Raw genomic sequence first — 22,059 nt, forward strand, 5'->3', positions numbered from 1 at the left:
CTGCGGAGAGGATAATTGGGTGCACTCTTCCCACTTTGGATCAAATCTATGCCTCCAGGTGCTATAAGAAAGCTGTAGATATTGTGCAGGATAGTGTACACCCCAGAAATGATCTCTTTCAGCTTCTGCCTTCTGGAAGGAGGTATAGGGTCATAAAGACCAGGACTAGCCGCCTGAGAAATAGCTTCTATCCAAGAGCGATTTCGGTTTTGATTGCAGCGAAAGGCAGTCTGTGAGGGTCTGTATTCAGTCATGGGGTACCAGAGTTTTAGGGGGTGAATCAGGAGGGGTATTAGAGGTTTTTTATGGGGTAATTATGCTGATGGTTGTGTAAGTTTGATGTAGATGTTCAATTTCGTTGTTCTGCATGGGACAATGGCAATAAAGATTATCGTATCGCAGAGAACTATTATTGGGAGTGAGAAAGGAGTATAAATATTAAGCGCTTAACATGTATTTTCACTCATCAGTCTTTTCTGTCTCCAAAGTGAAGAACTGTTTTCTTTTTAAAATAATTTTAATTACATTTTCAGATTATGCATTTCAAAATGAACATCTTTCATTATAACCATACATTCAATGACTTCCCTCCCTCCCCTTCTAAGGTTCTTTTAATTTACCCACCATTCCTGCATATATTGTATATCCATCCAATTCAGTTCTCCAATCTTATATCCCATTGCAATATATTATACTGTTGAATTTACCTTAATACTGTTTTCACCTTAATGTTTTTAACTGTGTACATATTTTCTACGTACTCAGCAAAAAAAATTCCACTCCTCTTTAAATATCTGTTCTTCTTGCTCTCTTATTTCACTTGTTAGACCTGACAACTCTGCATATTCTAACATCTTAAGTTGCCAATCTTCTTTACTAGGAACCTCCCTCACCTTCTATTGTTGGGCTAACAAGATCTGAGCCGCCAGTGTTGTATACATAAATAAGTTTTTCTGAGACCTGGGTACCCCTGTCTGCACCACTCCTAACAAGAATGCCTCTTTTTTTGGGGGGGGCCTTGTTTTAAACATTTCCCCCCATCTCATTATATATCATTTCCCAATATTCTTTAACTATTTTGCATGCCCACCACATATGAAAAAGGTTCCTTCTATTTCTTTACATTTCCAACACAAATCTGATTCAAATTTATACATATTACCTAGTCTACTTGTGGTTGGATACCATCTATGAATCATTTTCTTGTAGTTCTCTTTCAACGTATAGCATGCTGTGAATTTCAAGTCTTTCTACCAAAGATTCTCCCAGAGGTTTAGTTCTATATTATACCCTATATCAATTGCCCAGTGGGTCATCGAGGCTTAGACATGCATGCCAGCTGAATTTAATATCATGGCCTTCCAAATCTAAAATGTGAGCATTTTTCAATACAATCCATTCCCTTAGCCAACGCAAACAAGCTGCCTCATAATAAAATTGAAGGTCTGGCAGCGAAGAACTGTTTTCTAGCCACACTTGAATATCATTTGAATTTTTTTATGTCAACGTTAATATTCAGTTCAAGCAACTGGTTCAAAGGTACTGGGATATTATGCATCTATTACATTATCAATCCATAGTGTATTTACTTATCTTTTCCCAAAGATCTGCTACCATTTCCCTCTTTGCTACAGGAAACTACTTCAACTCAAGTGACTTCCTAAAACGAGTCAAGCGCTTTCTTAGTCACTTAGGATAATGGATCTTCTTAGTCACTTAGGATAATGGATTTCTTAGGATAATGGATTTCTTGAAGTCCTGCTTCACTATAAACCGACAGGCCTTCTTTCCTTTTTTGACATCTCTAACAAATTCTATTAAATCTATTAATTCCCTATATAGAAATTCTGTTGACTCATATCACACTATGCATCACAAGCATTTGTATAATCAAAAAATGCAGTCATAAAATTTGTTGAGACATCGGCAATATCATTTCTAATTAACCTATATCAATAACAGCTCACAAATATCCTGCCAGATAATCGGTAATACCCAGACTATACTCAAAAGAGACAGCTCCTGTTTCAAGTGAATCCATGATAGTGAATTCTCATCCATTCCACTATTTTTAGATTTCTACTGAACAGAAAAACCAACAACTTTTCAGTTCACTAGAAGAGGGAACACAGTTCTTACCAACCAATTTACATCATTCTACACTGCATTGGCAGCTAACTACGAAGAAGGGGACAGAGATAATCTTCATTATGCTGGCCCAGCAATATTCCCCTCCCTAAAGCTATACTTGCCTGCTTGAAAAGTAGAAGAACAGAGAGAGGACACATAGATTGAGTGTGTGCTGCTGTTCTAAGACCTCTGTGAATGCAACTTGATGTCTACCACCTCCTCTTCCTCCAGCTCCACTGACAGATAAACGGAACAGTCCATTGGGGCTGTGAAATGACACCACCACTACAAAATGCCAGATTTGCTTCTTAAACTGCCAGTTGCCTAATCCTGTTTTAGACAACATGTTAATTTCCTGGCTGCACTGGCTTAGTGCTTTGCAGTAAGAACTGGAGGTGGAAAAACTTTAAAATGTAACTGTACCATTTGCAACTCGAGTACGGATTGTTTTTTTCAGGCTCTGCAAAACTATATACTTCACCCAAGAGGAAAAGCAAGCAGGCTGTAGAAAATAATTCAATTTTATTGAACCTCAACCTGTTGTACTATCCGTGTTTCTCTCAAGCAACTCAAATTACTATTTCCCCTCTGCGCTTAGTTACAGACACAGTGCGTTCCCCACTAATATTTCCCATGGTCTGACAGTAGAGTAAAAGAGCAACTCTCTTATTATTTTGGACACAGACATGCCAAATATAAAACATGAAGCTGCAATATTTGGCAGCTTTATAATACTACAAGACGGGCAAAGGTCCAAATTCCCAGGATGCTTTAAATGCTGCAGTCTGCCTTGAAAATATTTCCCCTGGCTAAGCACCATTTTTAATTAAGCCATCCAGCTGTGCACATTGCTAGTAGGTGGATCAGTGAGCACAGATGACTCAACAATTCCTATTGCAGAAAGTCAGAATTAGATGTTCCACAATCTAACTCTGTAAGCAGGAAGAATGAATGAAAATACATATGAAGTGGGTTTTGGTTTGGGCCAAACTATATCCAAGTGCTTATCAGGTCTCTAAGACGAAACCAATTTCCCACCAAGAAACAACTCAAACTTGAAAGGGCATAAAATTCTGCCTGAGTCCTTGACCTAGTCATGGAGAAGAACAGTTGAAACAGCAGTAGAGAATGTAGTTATTTCAAAGGAGAAACTCACAGGTCACAATTTCAACTTGTTTAGAACTGTTTCTATAGATAAACTAGGAAGAGAAAGCTAGCCAGTGGTTTTGTAGCATGAAACAAGCACTGCCAATGTTTATCACGTCTTATCATTGCTGGTTTCCCAACAAACAGTTTTTTTGTAGTTCTGCAGAAGTGTACAGGAAAAAAGAACAAAATTTAAAATATACTCAGATTTCAATTCCATAAAAGCCTGCATATTAGGCACTGAAAAAAGACTAGTGTAAAATAAAATGTGATTAATGCATGGGACTCTAAAAATGAGAAGGGAAGAAATATATTAGAGCACCCAGATTACTATTGTTATGGAATGGCATGCCTACATTTCTATAATTTATCAAATTTATTATATGACTACGGCAGGCTATTCTGTAGCAATGTGCAATTTAGAACAAAAACCCTGCATACGTATCTATTAATTCATCTTTCCATTTCCAGGGTGGTATAAAAAGGTAAACACAAATTCAGAATTAAAGAGATACATAAAACAGCAACACCACACCATACAATCATCTCTTGCTCCCACTTCCTTTAATACACCACAGAAGGAAAATCAGGTCTTTATTCAAACAAGTGAACTTCCAGAGGAGTCACAGTGGTAGCCTCTCACAGCAAGAGCAACAAGAGTATTATGTGGCACTTTTAAGGCACACAAGGCTGTTTTATGAATGGAAAAGATAACTAAAACAGATTACCAGGCATGAGATCCCTAGTGCTCCTCTACTTCTTTCTTAGCCCTGGCAACTAGTCAACATGGTAAATGGTGTCATCCTTTCAAACAAAGCAAAGTTTAGTGTCCTGTGGATGAGCTGCTATCAGCACCACCTAAGTATAGAGACTGCATTTCATTATTCTCCTGACATACGTGTTTGGAAGACTAGGCTTTGTATGAGTTTAGTTTCACTTGTTATGCTTGAACCAGGGATCCTAGTTTAGGATGAACTCTGGCAGATTTAACAGGCCAGCTTCATAAACCATGGTTTGAAGTTACTAGAGTTGGTTTGTGAAACAGAACCAGGCTGGAACAGGCCAAAGTTTCTTCTAGTCCAGCACTTTGTGCAATAGAGCTCTCCCTACCTGCAACTGGTATTCGGAGGTATACTGCTTCAGACAATCACAAGCCAAGCTTCAGTAAAACTGAAACAAACACTTCCAAACTCCTCCTCCCAGATGTATGGGAGGAGTGCTAAACCAGGGTTTAACTTTACATGCTCAGCATAGCCAGATTAGTTAGCTACCCAGCTGAGTTAGATAAATGCAGCTATTTCCATGCTCAGTTTCTGACTACCTTATTGCCGGGCTATTTACTGATTTTTAAAAATAAACTTTCAAGGTTTATACTTCAATATCTTTCAGAAGTCAAAGTGTTCTTGAAAACACTATTTCATTTAAGGCCCAAGTATCCCATTAATGCTTTTGTATTACCCATACTATGAAATGAATGCCTTGGAGCTTCCACTAATGGAAACATTTTTCATCACAGGTTCGAACTTTCTTAGTCATGCATAGCAGAATCTAAATCTTTCAGGTTTCCCCAGAGCTTGATTATTTATTAGAATTCCAGAACTAACCTGAGCCTCCTTCTGCCAGGTACTTGTCCCTTGCATAAATGACAGAATCCAGCATTGACTCAAAGAGAAGGAAATAACCCTGGGAAAATGAGAGGAAGGAGAGAAAAAAAGCACCACATTGAAAAGGAGACAGTGCTACATATCAATTTTATCAAGTTCCGTGTTTCAATACGTTTTTCAGTTATAAATTTGTTTTTCAAAGCAAAACAAACATACTGGAGGATCCTTTGAAAGTTATTCTATTCTCTACTCTATTGCAGATGCCTGCTGTAATTTAACAATTACTTCCACAAGCACTTTAACAGATAGTGCTGTAATACGCAGGGTTGTGAAATAAATTCCCACTGCTATTGCCATTAGAGTAGGTTTTACCATCCACATTCCAAATTGCAGTAGAATTGTAGGTCTCTGAAGAGATTCCCTGCCTTTGCAGAACAGAGGCTCAGTCTATACGTTCCCTCTTGTTCCCCCAAAAGTGGGAGGTCAGAGGACTGTGAGTGTGCAGAATGTTTATGCTATCAGAAAGTATCACTTCTGCAGAGCGCAAACACTAGCCCTCAGCTAGTGTAAGAACAGCCCTGCTGGGTGAGACCAAAGGCTCATCTAGTCCAGCATTCTGCTATTACAGTGGCCAACCAGATTGCCTGTGGGAAGCCTGCAAGGAGGACCTGTGTGCAGCAATGCTCTTCCCACGTGTTATTCCCAACAACTGAGCTAGCATTCAGAGACATAGCGGCTCTAAAAGTGGAGACAGAACACAGCCATCAGTAGGCATGGATTTGTCTAATCCTCTTTTAAAGCCATCGGGCAACCACTGCCTCTTTTTCTTTAAGCAAAAGAGACTCGTATGTTGTAGGGGAGTTATTCAAACATCTTCTTGATCATTTTGGTTTCCCATTTCTAAACCCCTTTCAGCTCTACAGTACTCACTCAGTGCAGCAATAAAACTGTTGGCACACTGGCAAAGCTAAGCAGGGGTTGGTATGGTATTATACTGGATAGGAGACAGCATGTTGAGATTCCTGCATTCCTGCCAGTTGGGCTAGATGACCCCCAAGATCCCTGCCAACTCTATTATTCTATGATTTTCAGGTGAGGTGCTCAGAACTTATTCACACCATGGGTTTGTGTAATGGCATTGGGGCTGGCTATTTTATTTTCAATCCTTTTCCTAATGATCCAGATCTACATCTTCATGAAGCTATCCTCTACATTTCCAAGGTCTCATTCCTGGTCAGTCACCATCAGTTCATACTATATGAGCATATATGCAAAATTAGGATTTTTGACCAAATGTGCATCACTTTATCCAACCCAGCAAGAATGTACACAAGCACAAATGATCTTTAATTGGTTAAATGACTGAGGTTTTATGGCTATTGCATTGAGAGATCTTTTGTTGCTCATTTGTTTTGGGTTTTTTTTTTTAAATCGATTCTGACTTTTATTGTTATAATCTATGGCAGGGGTAATGAACCGCCAGCTCTCCCACCACATATATTTTTGGTCTTTCAAATCACCTACAGATCTTCTTTACCCACTAGCCTAAAACCGCTACTGGCTGCAACACAATGTTTTTATGCTGTCAGGTGCTATATGAAAAGGTGAGTCAAACTACTGCTATGCTGGTTTTCAATAAACATTGTGTTCTCTCACTGGCATCTGGTCCTGCAAGTTTTACTTCTCATGCAATATCACGTCCCTGCATCTCACTAACAAACTATCCCCCATATAGAATCAAGTCATTTATTACTAATCTCTGAATGCATTGCTCTATGTGTGGTGCTCATCTCTGGTATAATTTAGAATGTAATTTCACAGGCTGCTGCCTCACCTGTAGGGGTGCCATCTGGAAAGAGAATTATACCTGACATTTTATCCTATGATACTCAGGGACTCTCCTGCTTCTACACTGACAAGGTTCAGGATTAAACAAAAACAAAAAACCTCGCATTAGCACCTTCAAAATTAATTACAGCAAAGGGTTCTGTACTGCACAGATATGTGAGCAGAATATTAATGACTTCGGTGAGCAGCAAAACCATGGCATGCAATTGACATGTTCACTCTGGGTGATATTCAACTCATTCCTATTCCAGTAGAGCCAATGAAATCTATGGACGTAAGTTATGAAGTATGACTTAGCAGAATATCATCCTATCAGATGAACTAAAAGGGGGAAATCATTTTCTCTTTATAGAAGGACACTACTGTAAGCAATAAAAAGGATTGTTTGAGGCATATTCCTGTAGTTATAAATTGTTCTACATCAAGAAGTAGGAAAATTTAAATCAAATTAGACTGTCCTGGCTGGTGGGAAAAAAGGTTACTGCACCCAATTTGACTTTTAAATAGAATGGGGGGGGAGGCTTTTTCAAGGAAGGAAAGCCTCTTGCTTCAAATGAAAGCTCGTGTCATAAAAGACACAATAGGCAAAATTGAAGTAGGCTATAACAATTTACAAGAAATTGCATCTCTCAAAAGAATGTTCAAATATATAAAAGGATGTCATATGGAGGAGGGAGAAAGGTTGTTTTCTGCTGCTCCAGAGAAGCGGACACGGAACAATGGATTCAAACTTCAAGAAAGAAGATTCCACCTAAACATTAGGAAGAACTTCCTGACAGTAAGAGCTGTTCGGCAGTGGAATTTGCTACCAAGGAGTGTGGTGGAGTCTCCTTCTTTGGAGGTCTTTAAGCAGAGGCTTGACAGCCATATGTCAAGAATGCTTTGATGGTGTTTCCTGCTTGGCAGGGGGTTGGACTGGATGGCCCTTGTGGTCTCTTCCAACTCTATGATTCTAAGCTGGTAACAGCCTACATTATCAGAAGCTGAACTATATTGAAGGCCATCATTTTAACACTGTCTATATCAGAAACCCACATCCAAAGGACTGTTTAGTTCAAAATCAGTTTCAATTAGTTTTACCATACTCCTCCTGCTTATCTGTTCCGAGTTCAGGAATGGGGAACCCATGGCACTCTAGATAGTTGCTGGACTTCAACTCCCTTAATTCCTAACCACTGATACACTGGGTTGGGGCTGATGGGAGTTGGTCCAACAACTTCAGGTTCCCCACCTCCATCCTAGTTGAAACAATGCTGCAGTGATAACAAAAGCCATGAGGGAAACATATGCCACTCTTAAAGCAGGGGTGGTCGTCCTGCGCCCATCCAGATGATGTTGAACTAATTCCTATCTTCCCTGGCTATTAGCTGAAGGGCTAGCTTAGTCATCTCCATCTTAAAAGACAGCAACTGTCTCAAAGGCCACATACACCCCAAGGAAACAAAGATGCAGTTGATGGCTATTTGGACCTCCAGGACCAGAGGTATCAAGTTTTTGAATGCTTGGTTGCTGGGAGTAAGAGTGGTAAAGCCCTATTTGCTCTTTTCCTTGTGGGCTCCCCACTGGCATCTATCTGGACATTGTGGGAAGCTATTATTTCATCTGATCCAGCAGGTCTTTGGTTATGTTCTTATGTCTTGTACATTAGTTCTCATTGTCAGGCTGGACTGAAGGTGTTCCAAGAGGATGGAGTACCAAGAGGATGGAGAAGAGCCACTGCCCACCCCTGTTGCTGCCTGGCACTGCCTACCCCTCTGCCACTGGAAAACTTGCTCGAGGAGGTCTACCTCAAATATGACAATAGTCCTGGACACTGCCAACTCTATGCCCTCCTGCGAGATGCATCAAACATAAGTGCAAACTGTTCTAGATTCTACAACATGCTTCCAAAGGTAAAGTCTCCCTTCTCAAGACTAGCATGATAATTTGGGGGGGGAGGGAGGGAGGGAGAGCACCAGCCCATTCCCCTAAGGCATTCTGCTTGTTCTGCTATCTGCACTCATTCTTTCCAGTAGGAACGTTTAAGGAATCTAGACATGGGGTGAAATGTGAAGCCTGTGCTGAAAAGCTTCCTCCCAGGTGTACATACACATGGAATCATCTCCCTCAACTGATAAAATGAATGTTCTGAAAAACTAGCACCAGCATATTGCACAGCCGTTCTCATTTCAGTTAACTACTGAATGTAGAATTACCCTAATTACTGTAAAACAGCATTACCTCTTAAAATTCTGTACCTCGAGGGAACAGAAGCACAATTTTGACTGCATACAAAGCAGCCTTGTTCACAAAGCCTGCTCACCTAAGATATATAGTCCGCTGCTCCAGCAATATGAACGATACCCAGGTCACATTTCTTAGCTTCCAACTAGCACAAAAAATGCATTGTGTGTAAACACTGACACATGCTTCTAAGCGCTTCTAAATGCCAGTCTAGTGCACGAGTAAAGCCCCAATTATTTCATACCTGTCTTCCTAACAGTATTGTTGCAGTGTCCTCTAAAAGCAGCCGATTTTTAACATTATTGTTCATTTGCTAATATGGCTGCTTAAAAGTACAATCCTTTGTGTGTAAAAAGTCCTATGTATTTCCAACAGGTAAAGGTAAAGGGACCCCTGACCATTAGGTCCAGTCGTGACCAACTCTGGGATTGCGCGCTCATCTCGCATTATTGGCCGAGGGAGCCGGCGTACAGCTTCCAGGTCATGTGGCCAGCATGACAAAGCCGCTTCTGGCAAACCAGAGCAGCACATGGAAACGCAGTTTACCTTCCCGCTGTAGCGGTTCCTATTTATCTACTTGCATTTTGACGTGCTTTAGAACTGCTAGGTTGGCAGGAGCTGGGACCAAGCAACGGGAGCTCACCCCCGTCACAGGGATTCGAACCGCCGACCTTCTGATCAGCAAGCCCTAGGCTCAGTGGTTTAACCACAGCGCCACCTGGGTCCCCTATTTTCAACAGGACTACTTCCCAAATAATTGTGGAAAGGATTTCATCCAAAAAGATTCATGTTGTATAGATTCTCACATGCAGTACAAGCAACTTAAGATCTTTAAAGTACCTCTATTGCCACCAAGATAGACGAAAAACTATACCATAGTTTAGTAGTGCTATGTAAAACAAGTCTTCTTTTCAAGGCTCCTGCACTCTTCCCAGTACAGTTCAGAAAAGTTCAGATTTTGCTTAGCTATAGCTTGTTGCTTCCTTCAAACCAGAAAACAAAGTTTAAAACCAACGGTGGTCAATTTCTTAAGAAGTCTGCTTCAAACCATGTTATGAGACCAATCACAGATAGTGTTAAAGTTTTCTGGTTTGGAGGTAACAGGCTGCAGTTAGCTAAAAGTAGTAGCAAAAGCTTCCAAACTTCTCCTCTTGGCCAGAGAGGAAGAAAGCGCTAAACCAACATTTAGCAGTACATCTGAACACAATCATTCAGATCTTGCCAGCAAACAAAGGATATATATTCAAGTGCAAGTGCAAGTGTACAACGGGAGTATTTACCGGTAAGTAAAACAGAAAAGCTAGAATAGCACAGAAGTGAAACAGTTAAAATACATAAGCAGGTGTCTATTCCAGTCTAATGTTATTACAACACAGAATCCTATGTTCAAAAAGCAGCCATACTTCCTACATTTCCGCAGGAAAGCTCTACTGGAGTATATCAACACAGTGTCTTCAAAAGATATTAGGTTTTAAAGTAGGTCATGTACGTTTTTATTAGACTTCCATAAATTATGTATGGTATAAAAAATGGAATCAGCCTACAATATTTATCATCACAGGGCTGCTAGCCATCCAAGAAACATAAATACACTTGCTGGCAAGTAACAATTCATTCATTAACTTTTAAGTTTGAAGAAGGAAGCAAGTAGATCTTCTCCACCCCCCCCAAAAAATACTTCTGACCTTTTCGTTATGATGCACACCTTCATTCCACTGTTTTGAAGGAACATTTTCCTCAAATAAATGGATCAGAACACAAGTCTCTCTATTTTTCCAAGGGTATTTGGCTTTATGCAAGTCTCAATTTTCCATGCTGCAATACCATTAGAAAAGCTGATCTGATGCCCAAATATATCTATAAAAACACTCACTAACTATTTCTATTAGGTTTTTCCAGATGTATACACCATCACAATTATAATTATCAGGCTGTTCAAACAAGAAAGTTATATGGAACAACTATGATGCAATTTGGTATCCACCCCACCTCAATCACAGCGCTTTTGTCCTGGTTTCTAGTGTTCCTTTTACATTGCATTACCCATTGTGTTATGGAAATGCGGCATTTTGAAAGATACACTGTCATGTCATGTTAAAGTTGGATACTTTAGTTACTAATACAAAACTCTAAAACATGAATTTGTGTGTGGGTCCACAAAGCCACACTTCCTGGATTGTTTACAAAAAACCACAAAAAACTATGCATCATTTGCATCAGTTTCTCACGCTAATTTGTATAAGTAGAAGCTGAACACATATGAACAGACAATTAAAACATTGGCTGTTCATTAGGAACATAAGACTATTTTGCTGGATAAAGCCAATGGCTTATCTGGTCCAGCATCCTATTTTCACAGGGGCCAGGCAGGAGAGGAGCAGAAGAGTACCCTTGACTCCTGGCATTCAGAAGCATTACTGCCTCCACATTAATGCCCTCCCCTTGGCATACCTACACATAATGCCAAAACATCTGACAATATATATAATTTAAACACAGTGACAAAGTTCACTAAAATCAGATCAAGTATTGGTGATAAAATCTAAGAGAACATATTTGTGCACTCACCATCCACTCGGATATGACAACATCTACTTTGTCAACGGGCAAATCAACTTCTTCAATTCTTCCTTTGATCAAAGAAATAGTATCTCCCAGTCCATTGAGTCTGCAAGCACAATGTTGAGAATGCTACACGCCTTCTGGTCAAGATTCACAAGTGCTCCAATAATAACAGACCCACAAAAGAACGATGAGGGGGGTGGAAACGGCAGTGATGATACTCAGGAATTTAGCAATGGACTTTTTAACCACATGAGATATCAAAATGATTTATTTTACACATAACCAATGACATAGGGCATCACAGAAGTGAACAATGATACAGCACCTAGGGGGACTGTACATGCAGAACTATGAACCTGGTCTCTGCCCTCCATGTAAATTAAAGTACATTCATGGCGGCACTCAAGGCACTTTGGCCTCTGGTGACTGATTACTGATCAATGGGGATTGACCAACCTTCACTGCCAATCACATTTCATCTTAGGCAGACATTCCAGGAAATCCTCAGGAAATCATGGCCAACATCCCTGGAACAAGCCAAGATATTGGGGGGGGGGGATTAACAATGGCTTCATATCGTGGCTTGCTCTGAAGACATTAACCATAGTTTCCCAGTATGGATTGAATACTTCTGGGCTTGTTCACTCATGAACACAATAGGTGGTGATTCAATGGAGGCAAAAAAGGCGCAATCATATATCTCAACTTAAGCTAAGATCGTCTGAATGCATACTATGTATTCAAAATGGGTGGCTGTGACAGCTACTCTGAAAGTCTGTAACAAGACTCTTACAAATTGTTTTAATGTGAATTAGAGACAAATGAAATAGTTTTACGATCAGCAGATGTAACCTTAGAGCAACTGTTCACTGGGTACTCCTAGAAACCATTCATCACTGTCATAAGATTAGTTCTTTTAAACCCCCTTTTGCCCCTACCATGGCATGCAAATCAAACAACTCCAAAACTGTTGCGCTGACAGGTATTTTCATAATTATCTCAGATACCAAGTGTCGCAAGGTCTTCCTGTACTCCGTAATGAAGGAATAAAAAATTAGTCCAAATGGCAGTTTCTTAATGCAACAGCTGCCTGCAGCCCTTCAGAAAAAGGATAAACCGAGATAACTGCTCTTTGTAGAAACTGCAGTTCCATGATGGAGGTATTGCACATATCATGTAACGTGCTCAAACCCGCCAATTTGAGCAGGATCTGAAAAAATTAATTGCCTTAATTGCAATGGTCTACTTTCTACACCTTGCAGCTTAAGAGCTAGAAATACACCCAATCAGATGTCCATATATGAGCTTATTTGCCAAGGTCTTTACAATATCCCAAAGTGGGTATAGAATACAAGCAATATAAAATACAGGGTTGAAATCTAATTCCAATGTTGTGAAAGGCAGCTGTTTTGCCACTTTAGGTGCAAATTTTGTTTGCCTTTCCTCATTAACAGTGAGCGCTAGAGGCTCCTAGACATTGGGCCATGTCCCTGGATCCCATAATTTGCTGCCCATGAGTTAGCGGTGAATTAATTAAAGGCTTTGCTGACAGTACAGAAAGTGAACTATGCAACAGCAATGTACAGCAACATAGGCAATGTACAGGGGACAATTAGTGTTACTTAAAAATATAAAGTGCCACACTCTTAAATGCAGATGGGCACCCAACAATGGGTGTGTACATAGTGAAGAATGTTAACACAGGGAATTCAAGTTTCTAAAATTCTCTTACCTAATGATGTCCATAGCTTGATAGATAATTTCAGACTGGTCTACTCCTATCACCCTCTTTGCACCTGCTTTGGCAGCAAACATGGAGAGGATTCCAGTTCCACAACCAACATCCAGGACAATCTAACAGAAGAAAGAAAGGAAGAATTATTGTGGCAATACTTGGCGATGCTACAAAGCCATTATAATGGAGCCCCAAAACCTATTTGTGAAAGTTTGCAAGTTTCCAGTGAAAAGTAAGTAAGAAACACAATGGATTAAATTCTCAGGAGAGCAAAGAATACACCTCATAGCAGAGATAGCGAACCTGTACTCCTCCAAGTGGACTCCCAACTCCCATCAGCCCCAACCAGCATGGACAGCAGTCAGGGATTATGGGAATTTTAGTCTAGCAACATTCAGACACCTACAGGTTCTTCACTTCCTGCCACACAGGTCGCATGCAGCTATTGAAACCATTTTTGCAGAGTGTCGCAAGCTATACTGAGAAATCTGAACAACTTGGCATTAAACAATATTCAAAAAACACATCTCAATGTCTCACAGGTTGAACCCACACAACCCCCAGGCAAATACAGTGATACCTCTACTTACGAATAACTCTACTTACGAATGTTTCTACTTACGAATGGAGCTCCGTCCGCCATCTTGGATGCGGTTTAGATAGGATTTTTTCTACTTACGAATTTTTAGATAGGGTTGCTTCGACTTACGAATTTTTTCTCCCAATGCATTCCTATGGGATTCGACTTACAATTTTTTTCGACTTACAAATGTGTGTTCGGAACGCATTAAATTCGTAAGTAGAGGTACCACTGTAATATACTTATGGTGCCTCTGAAATCTCGTTGCAATTCCAAAACATTCAAAATCAGCAATACCAGCACCACAGTGCAGCTAGGTAAGAATGTTACTTGTCCAACATACTGGGACAGTACAATAAAGTATATCATTTGAGTCCTATGATAAATTCAAGCCATCTATGTAGAATATGTGGTCCACTACTGAGTTAACGTGTGTGTGTGTGTGTGTGTGTGTGTGTGTGTGTATCATGGTACATATGTATGTGCATGTGCACACACAGGCCTGAATTCAACTAACTTGGCACATTAGGAGAAACCAGTGTAAGGGCTCCTGCTAGTGCAATGGGGCTTACTCCCTCCCATGTGCCCCCCAAAAAAATGCTCTGGAGAGACAGAAGAACCCCCAGAATAGCATGTAGGAGAGGGAGGATTGTTCTGCCTGGCAAAGGAGAAATACTTGCGCTGATGGAACGATTAGAAGAGCGCAACACTGAATTCCTCCCACAGAGCTGTTCATTTACAACAGTCACCTATATTCATTTGAAAACAAGTTGAGCTGGCGAGCATTGGGGGGGGGGGTATAAGACAGATGCCCAGATAACTGGACACACAAGTGCTCAGCCACCAGATAATTATTCAGACTGCCAACATCTGATGGAGGGCTCTGATTGTATTCCAGTGGTGCCACTTACAGGTCTGTAATTAAAGGCCTGCCAGCTTTATTTCATTATAGACCCTTCAGTGATTTTTCACCAGAGAGATTTCCAAGCTGAATAGCAAACTCAATGATGAGGTGTTTTTTAAAAAAGAAAAAAAATCACAAAAACTCAGAGAGGAAGATCATTTGGGTTAGGCATAGAGAAGCAGTTTGCTTACAGCAGCGAACTTCCAAGTGTATATTAAAGACCTGAAGAAGTACCAAGATATTTAGGTTAGGCATTATGACCGCAGCACTCTTAACTGTTTGGCTAGTTTATCTTCCTGCTTATATACTGCTTTGTTCTTTAGACACTCCATTATAAATATTAATACATCATGTATCAATATATAGCAAAGTATCTCATTCAAGTGTTCGAAGTTTTTCTTCTGACAGACATCAAAAACACATCTCTCAACCAAAGGAAAAAAAGGACAGTTCTTAAACCAATGGGTAGGGAAGCTGTCCTTCACACCTTTGGTCCGCCTCAAGATAGCTGCCACTGCTACTTCTTAATTCACCTGAAATATATCCAAACTTACTCAGTATATTTTTTAAACTATGAAAGTGGCAGATAAAGTAGAATGGATGGCTGCTGGAACTGGTCTGCTTACTTCCTTCTGCCAATTTTCCAACATTGGCAAAATTAAAATGCTTGTAGTTGGAAAAAGAAACACAAATAGTCCCTAGAAATTCACACAACTATGGGGATGGTCCTTGCTCCCTCTTCCAGCTCCAAGGCAGAGGACAGGAGCGGACTTCTCAAAGAGGCAAAGCACAAGACTGGGGACAACACACTGCTCCCCATCCAAGGACTCTGGTTGCTTGACAAGGCCAGGCAAAAATTGTGAATGCAGGATATGTTGTTGAAATGTCCCCAAATAAATTAACTTGCATTATGAAAAAAAAATCAGGAATCTGTTCTTTAACGTATTTTAACCGGGGCACAGAAGTCAGAAGTGTAGTGCCAACATGTATCTGTATGGAATATGTGGACAGGCCTTTCATTGAGGGAACGTCACAGTGCACTGACATTATGTATGCTCTGCCAAGGGCCAGTGAAGGAGACAATGGAAAAGGCCAAGCAGTGGGTCATTGCTGTATGTGTTTAGGGGAACAGATTGTGCCACGTATTTAGAGCATTCTTCTCTTTCATACACTTATCCTTGTTCTTTGCTAGCACCATATAACAGCAGAATACAGTCCCCAGCAAAGACAGATACCAGCAACAATGGATTTTTATACACTGCCCAGGGAAGTCTAATTTATGTGGGTATCAGTCACAAGAAAACAATGGAATCTGAACTATTTCCAGAACCTATTTCCTTAGGGATGGCCCTAATGCCTTTATCATGCAAGATACAGGTTAGAAATTACCTCGAATTACTGTAAATAAGTGTATATGCGGCCTATTTCAGATGCCACTAAAAGAACAGTAGACAAGGAAAGGTTTAACAAGACGATGCCATCATAATTAATGAACACTCAAAGACAGCACAATGAACAATGACAATGCTGATCAGCAATTTTTCTTATCAGTGCTCTGCACCCTCCAGCAGTATAATAATACTCCCTGTGTAATAGAACCCAAGTACATTGAATCAAAGCCCTGTCAAAGCATCAGTCTCCCAATTCTAGAAAGAATACAATCCAAGAGGCTTTTATTACCGCAGAGAGTCCCATACCGCAAGAACATTAAGAGCTTTAAAGCTGGCCCACTTACCTTATCTCTAAAGATGTGGGCGTTTTGATATATGAAGTCACGATAGCTTTCTGTGCGTACTTTATCCTATTTAAAGTAAAAAAAGATGTGTTCAGAGCACACTTACAGTTTACTACAGTAGAATAAAATGCTTTTGTCACCTTTCCAATGTTACCTACCCTATTCCATTTTTAAAAAACAAACAAACAAAGATTTGGAATTTTCCAAGCAGAGACATCTTTACGGTAACAGTTAAAAAATAATAATCAGGAAGTAGCAAATTAACTTCATGTCTAGCCTGTTATGGCAACATTGGCAAAGTTAGTGGGTATAAATGAAATACTGAAGTTTTGTTGTACCAAGATATAACCCGTCCCTTTTACTCATAAGGAAATATTTAATGTATGGTTCATATATATCTTCCATCATTTTTAAAGCATCGTGCCAGGAATCAAGCACATTGCTTCTTGAGTGCAGTCCAACACAAATCTTACTGAATATTGGTACCGGGGGTATGAACTATTGAAGTCATATTAAACGAGAAAGGTAATATACTGCTTCTATTTGTAAATAAGGCCACTGGGTCAGCTCTAGGTAGCACAGCATGCTGTTCTAGGAGAAATCTTATTTTCAGCAAATGCATATAAACCAAGAAAGGTACATAGCCAAGTGAATTTCAGAAGCTGTGCAAGTCGCTCTACAAAATGCCAAGATCAGAAAAAACCTCCAGTGCCCACTCAGCGTGACTAGAGATATACTGGTGTTTTTCCAGTTCGCGCACCTGAATTGATGTAGTACATCTGTACGTGATCTGGCTATGTAGCTTTTCTCTGCAACCAACTAACATCACTCCTTTTAATATGCGTAGGCAGGGAGAAAGACTGCCAGCAAGCCATATGCTTTACTATCCCTGCAAATGGCTAGAGAACCAATCAGCCAAGCAAAGGTTTTTATTTTTAGCTCCTTGTGACAGCGGTCAAAAAAAGAAGAGAAGAGAAGAGAGTATAAAGTGCGCAGAGAACAGCTAAAAAAAGGCAAGAGCCTTTACTTGCATACAAATTGGACACTGCAGCACCGGATGCAATGCTAAAACACTGAAAGTGCAATTCTCTGCAGCAACCAATATTCCAGAGCTTGAGTTTGTAAAAGCAAAATAACAACCAGAGCTAGACTACCATATCTGTAAGCTTCTTTAAATTTATAAATAAGAATTTGAGAATGCAACATGAAATGGTTGTTTATAAGGATTTTAACATATTGAAAAAAACAAGCAACCTTTAGGTTCAAAATCTTCTATGGCAGGTGTGGAGAACTCTTGTCCTTCCAAAAGTTGCTGAACTACAACTCCCATAATCACTGACCATTGGCCACAGTTGCTAGAGATCATGGGAGTTGTAGTTCTGCAACGTCTGGAGAGCCATAGGTTCCCAACTCCCTATTCAGGGCTTTAGATATCTAAAAGGACCACCTCTTGCACGAATCCAGGTGTCGTCAGGAGTTGCAGCCATCAGAAAAGGCCATGCTATGCATCTCTATGCCATGTGAGATGCAGAGAATAGAAACTTGGGACTGGTCCTTCCCATCAGCAGTGCAAGGTTTATGGAATTTACTGCCCTATGATATCTATCTCACTGGGCATATGCAGATAGCAAGTAAAAAGAACCTTGGTTGAATGTGCATTTTATAGCACTATGCTATTTACTTTATGCTGTTGCTGGAAAACTGACCAGCTGCCTGACTTGGTGTAAGGCAATCTAGTTCAAGAGTCTATGCTGCCTGGCAGCAGCTCCCCAAAGACTGGGTAAGACATACAGGTACTGGTATTTCCCAGTCCTACCTGCAGAAGCCAGGTATTGCATGCAAAAGATCCCATAACTAAGCTATTACACTTAGTTATGGTCCTTGCCAGTTTCAAATTGTTGTTTAATTATTGTTTTGCAGCACTGATTGTAAGACATCTTGAGGATTCAACTTGGGTGGAAAGTGCAAGTTATAAATAAAATAAAATAAAATAAAATAAAATAAAATAAAGCAAAGTAAAGTAAAGCACTTCAGTATTGCTTACTGCAAACATCTGAAATGAAGTGATTCATTTGGGTCTCTTTTAATGCTCATTTTTGAGAAGTAGGAACTATTTATTTATTTGCGTCCACTGCTTTGACACTCTATTACGTGAGACTGCCTAATATTAAAATTCTCTTTGTCTGTCACAAGAGCAGTCAACTGTGAATCTCTCAGACTTCCACCCTCACTACTTTTTGCTACCTGAACTTAATCAATAGATTTTCAACTGCTGTCTTCACTACATGCACGGCTGCTCAGGAAACCTCTAGCCATTTATTTTGGGGAACTGTTAACTCCTCTCCCCCCCCTCCATCAACCACTGCCCCCTCTGCTTCTGTGTAGGAATAATATTCAAGCAGTAAAAAGGGGGAGGGGGGAAGACAGGGAATCCATTATATGTGTTACAGCCCAAATTTCAATTAGAAAAACAGACTATTTGCAATGCTGCAACAGCAGAAAAACTGGCAAACCTGGGTCCTTGTGCAGAACAAATGGGGAAGTGCTTAAAACATAAGCAATATTTTCCATTTCAAACATACAAACGAGTCTGACAAATCCAGTGTTAACAAGTCCCCCCTTCCCGACAATGGAAAAGGCATTTAATCCTGCTTTCCTCTCCAAGATAAAAAAAAAATTAACACTGAGTTAACACATCTAAATTAACACATCTGAGGCCATGTGGAGCTTAATCACCCCTTAATTGCACATGAAAGGCTGTAGCTCAATGGCAGCCCACATGCTTTGCATGAAAAAGGTCTTATGCTCAGTCCTCAGAAGCTATATAAATATAATGGATATTTTGAATCGCCTTTCAGGCTAAGTCATCTTCCTAAGACGGTTTACATTATATATTATTTATCATATTTATATACTGCATTTTATCAAAAGATCTCAAGGTTGTTCACAAGATACAAACACAAGTAATTAAAACAAAAACAATAGCCCCCCCCTTCCCACACACATGCAAAAAGGCTGTAGAATATTAATCAGCCAAAGGCCTGGTTGAGGAGGAACCTTTTTGCCTTGCACATAAAGATATATAATGAAAGCACCAGGTGAACCTCCCTGGGAACAGCTTTCCAAAAATGGAGAGTGCTACAGAAAAGGCCAGTTCCTGTGTTATTGGACCTCATGTGGAGGAGGCACACAAAGAACAGCCTCAGAGGATGAACACAGAGTCTAGGCAGGTTTGTATGGGGAGAGGCAGTTCTTGAGGTATTATATACAGTATAGTCCATTTTTTAAAAAATCCAGTAAGATTACAAAACACTAAGAGTTAAACAAAACAGAAGTAGCAAAAATAACCAACAGATTAATACTTCAGCACCAGATTGAACAGTTTTTAAAAGATGGCAACATAACATTATCTATATGCGCTGTAATAAATAGGACTTTAAAGCTCTACCAAAGACTTGCAAGTAAGGGTACTGAACCTGTTTCTCAGGAAGGATATTCCAGCCTAGCAGCTCTCACTAATGGATCCGATATGGGGTCTCTGATGCCAGCCTTAAGCCTTGGGCAGGTATGCGAGTGCAGGTGGTCTATCCCAGGCATCCCCAAACTTCGGCCCTCCAGATGTCTTGGACTACAATTCCCATCTTCCCCGGCCCCTGGTCCTGTTAGCTAGGGATCATGGGAGTTGTAGGCCAAAACATCTGGAGGGCTGCAGTTTGGGGATGCCTGATCTAAACCTACAATAGGCCCTGCACATAAATGAATTGTGTAAGCAGGGATCTACAAGACCCAGAAGGAAGAGGTTCTAGCATGTTAAGTGCTTTCAGTTTTGCGGGAATGTTCAGGGTGGCAGAAGAGGATATATTGTTTATTAATATCCTTCCTAACTTGCGCTAGCAAGTTCCTTTACTTAGCAGAGTGCATTCCCCTTTATACACCAGACAACTAGTTGCAAACTCGTGTGAGTTTCTTAAAACAATACGCAATTCAATCTGGCCTGTCCAGATTGAAATGTGTTCTAATATTTTCCTGGTAAGACACCTTGAATCCCTCCTAAAAGAATCAAGACACCACAGTACATTTCAGGCCATCACTATTTTCATCTTTCCGCCTCAACCATCTACTTTTACAGCCATCAGGATCTACCATATCCAAATGAGCCGAAAGTAATTATATCCGAAGTATCTTCCATTATGGAGATAAACAGAGCTGACCATCTTCATTCCTGGCCAAATTGTTTTGGTGCTGCATTGGATCCCTCTGCAGGGAATCCACAAACCTTTACGACTGGCTTTCTGGACAGTGTAAAGGAAGATTAAAGTCTGTGCTGTGCATGCCCCTTTGCATCTTGAGCCTGGGTGCTTATTCTTCCGTAGTGTTTCCCCCTTCATGCTTTTATTGTGTGTGTGTGTTTTGTTTTTTTTACCTTTGCTTTCAACAGAGCAACAACCAGGAAGCACAGTCAGGGTTAAAAATGCAGCTAACTATGCTGCATTGTACTTATGGACAAACCCCCATGGCTTCCATCTTTATGGCGAGAAAGACATGCTTCTACTGGTTTGCTGACCTTTATCATCTCTTCATGGATCCCATAGTGGCCATATGAGCTGAAGTAAACATCTTCCTCATCCTCCTTTAGGTCCGCAATGGCGCCACTTCTGACTTCTGTGTTCATCACGAAATCCTGGGCAAACTGTCTGTAATCAATTTGGAACATACCCTTGAGACACATTAAGGAGACCATAAAAAGGAATGCGGGGAGGGTGTGTGAAGAGAGAAAGCATGCAAGTTTCACGGGGCTATTGTGGATCTGAAGCATGCTGAAGCTCCCCCTGCTGGCTGCTGTTCAGGACGCTGCAGCGTAAAAATTTTGTATTCTCTTTGCATGCTAGCCTCAGTACTTTTCCACATTTCAGATTCCCTAGAACTCATGATTTGGAATCTTGACTTGCTATTTTCACAAGATACCTTCAAGATAAAAAGCCTTCCACATCGAGCCATTTAAAGTAGATGCTATCGTTAATCTTAAAAGCCACAACTATACCGAGGAGGACACACTTTTGATGGTGTTCTTAAAAGGCAGGCAAACAAGCGGAGAATCCAGGGATACAGATCCCCCAATTACCCAAATGGTATAGTACAAGATGTCCTTATTACGTATAATTGAAAATAATTAGCAATGAAACAGAAAATGATCTTTCAAGGACAAGCAATCAGCTATGGAAAAAGAAAAGGCAGCCATAAAAAGTACCATGTTTTCAAAGTGACTATAGTATACAGCTGGAAGAACAGCTCACTCACTTTAACAGCGCAATCCTACAGCAGCAGGGGACAAAGGATCTGCGGCAGAAAAAGTGCCAAATTCAAAGCTCTGCTGGTTTTATGCAGCTATGGCAGATGATGGCAAGGGGGCTGGGCTGGCATACCCCCACCCCAATAAAATGTTGCCTGAGGTTTTTGGAACCAAAGGAGGGCTTGGAGTCCCCATGATCTACACCAAAACACATTTTTGCTGTCACCACCACCAGAGCTCTAATGACAGTATGGTGGCCATTTCCACACCCACCACGTGAAGGCATGTAAAAGTGAATC

General features: G+C 40.4%; 1 protein-coding gene across 2 annotated transcripts in view; it reads right to left on the reverse strand.

Moving 5' to 3' along the window:
- The window catches only part of PRMT3 (protein arginine methyltransferase 3), a 56,190-nt gene that overhangs the window by 28,248 nt on the left and 5,883 nt on the right, over nucleotides 1-22,059 (reverse strand). The window contains exons 7-12 of one of the 2 annotated variants that reach the window (XM_088668281.1): nucleotides 21,769-21,807; nucleotides 21,035-21,164; nucleotides 16,471-16,536; nucleotides 13,249-13,370; nucleotides 11,520-11,619; nucleotides 4,881-4,959 (exon numbers count right to left, since the gene is read on the reverse strand). In XM_088668281.1, coding sequence (XP_088524407.1) covers nucleotides 4,881-4,959; nucleotides 11,520-11,619; nucleotides 13,249-13,370; nucleotides 16,471-16,536; nucleotides 21,035-21,164; nucleotides 21,769-21,807 — 536 coding nt within the window. The remainder of the gene's footprint in view (nucleotides 1-4,880; nucleotides 4,960-11,519; nucleotides 11,620-13,248; nucleotides 13,371-16,470; nucleotides 16,537-21,034; nucleotides 21,165-21,768; nucleotides 21,808-22,059) is intronic. The other variant, XM_035117387.3, reaches the window with a different exon arrangement.

The sequence above is a fragment of the Zootoca vivipara genome, chromosome 1 (assembly GCF_965207765.1).
Source record: "Zootoca vivipara chromosome 1, rZooViv2.hap1.1, whole genome shotgun sequence".
Taxonomy (NCBI): domain Eukaryota; kingdom Metazoa; phylum Chordata; class Lepidosauria; order Squamata; family Lacertidae; genus Zootoca; species Zootoca vivipara.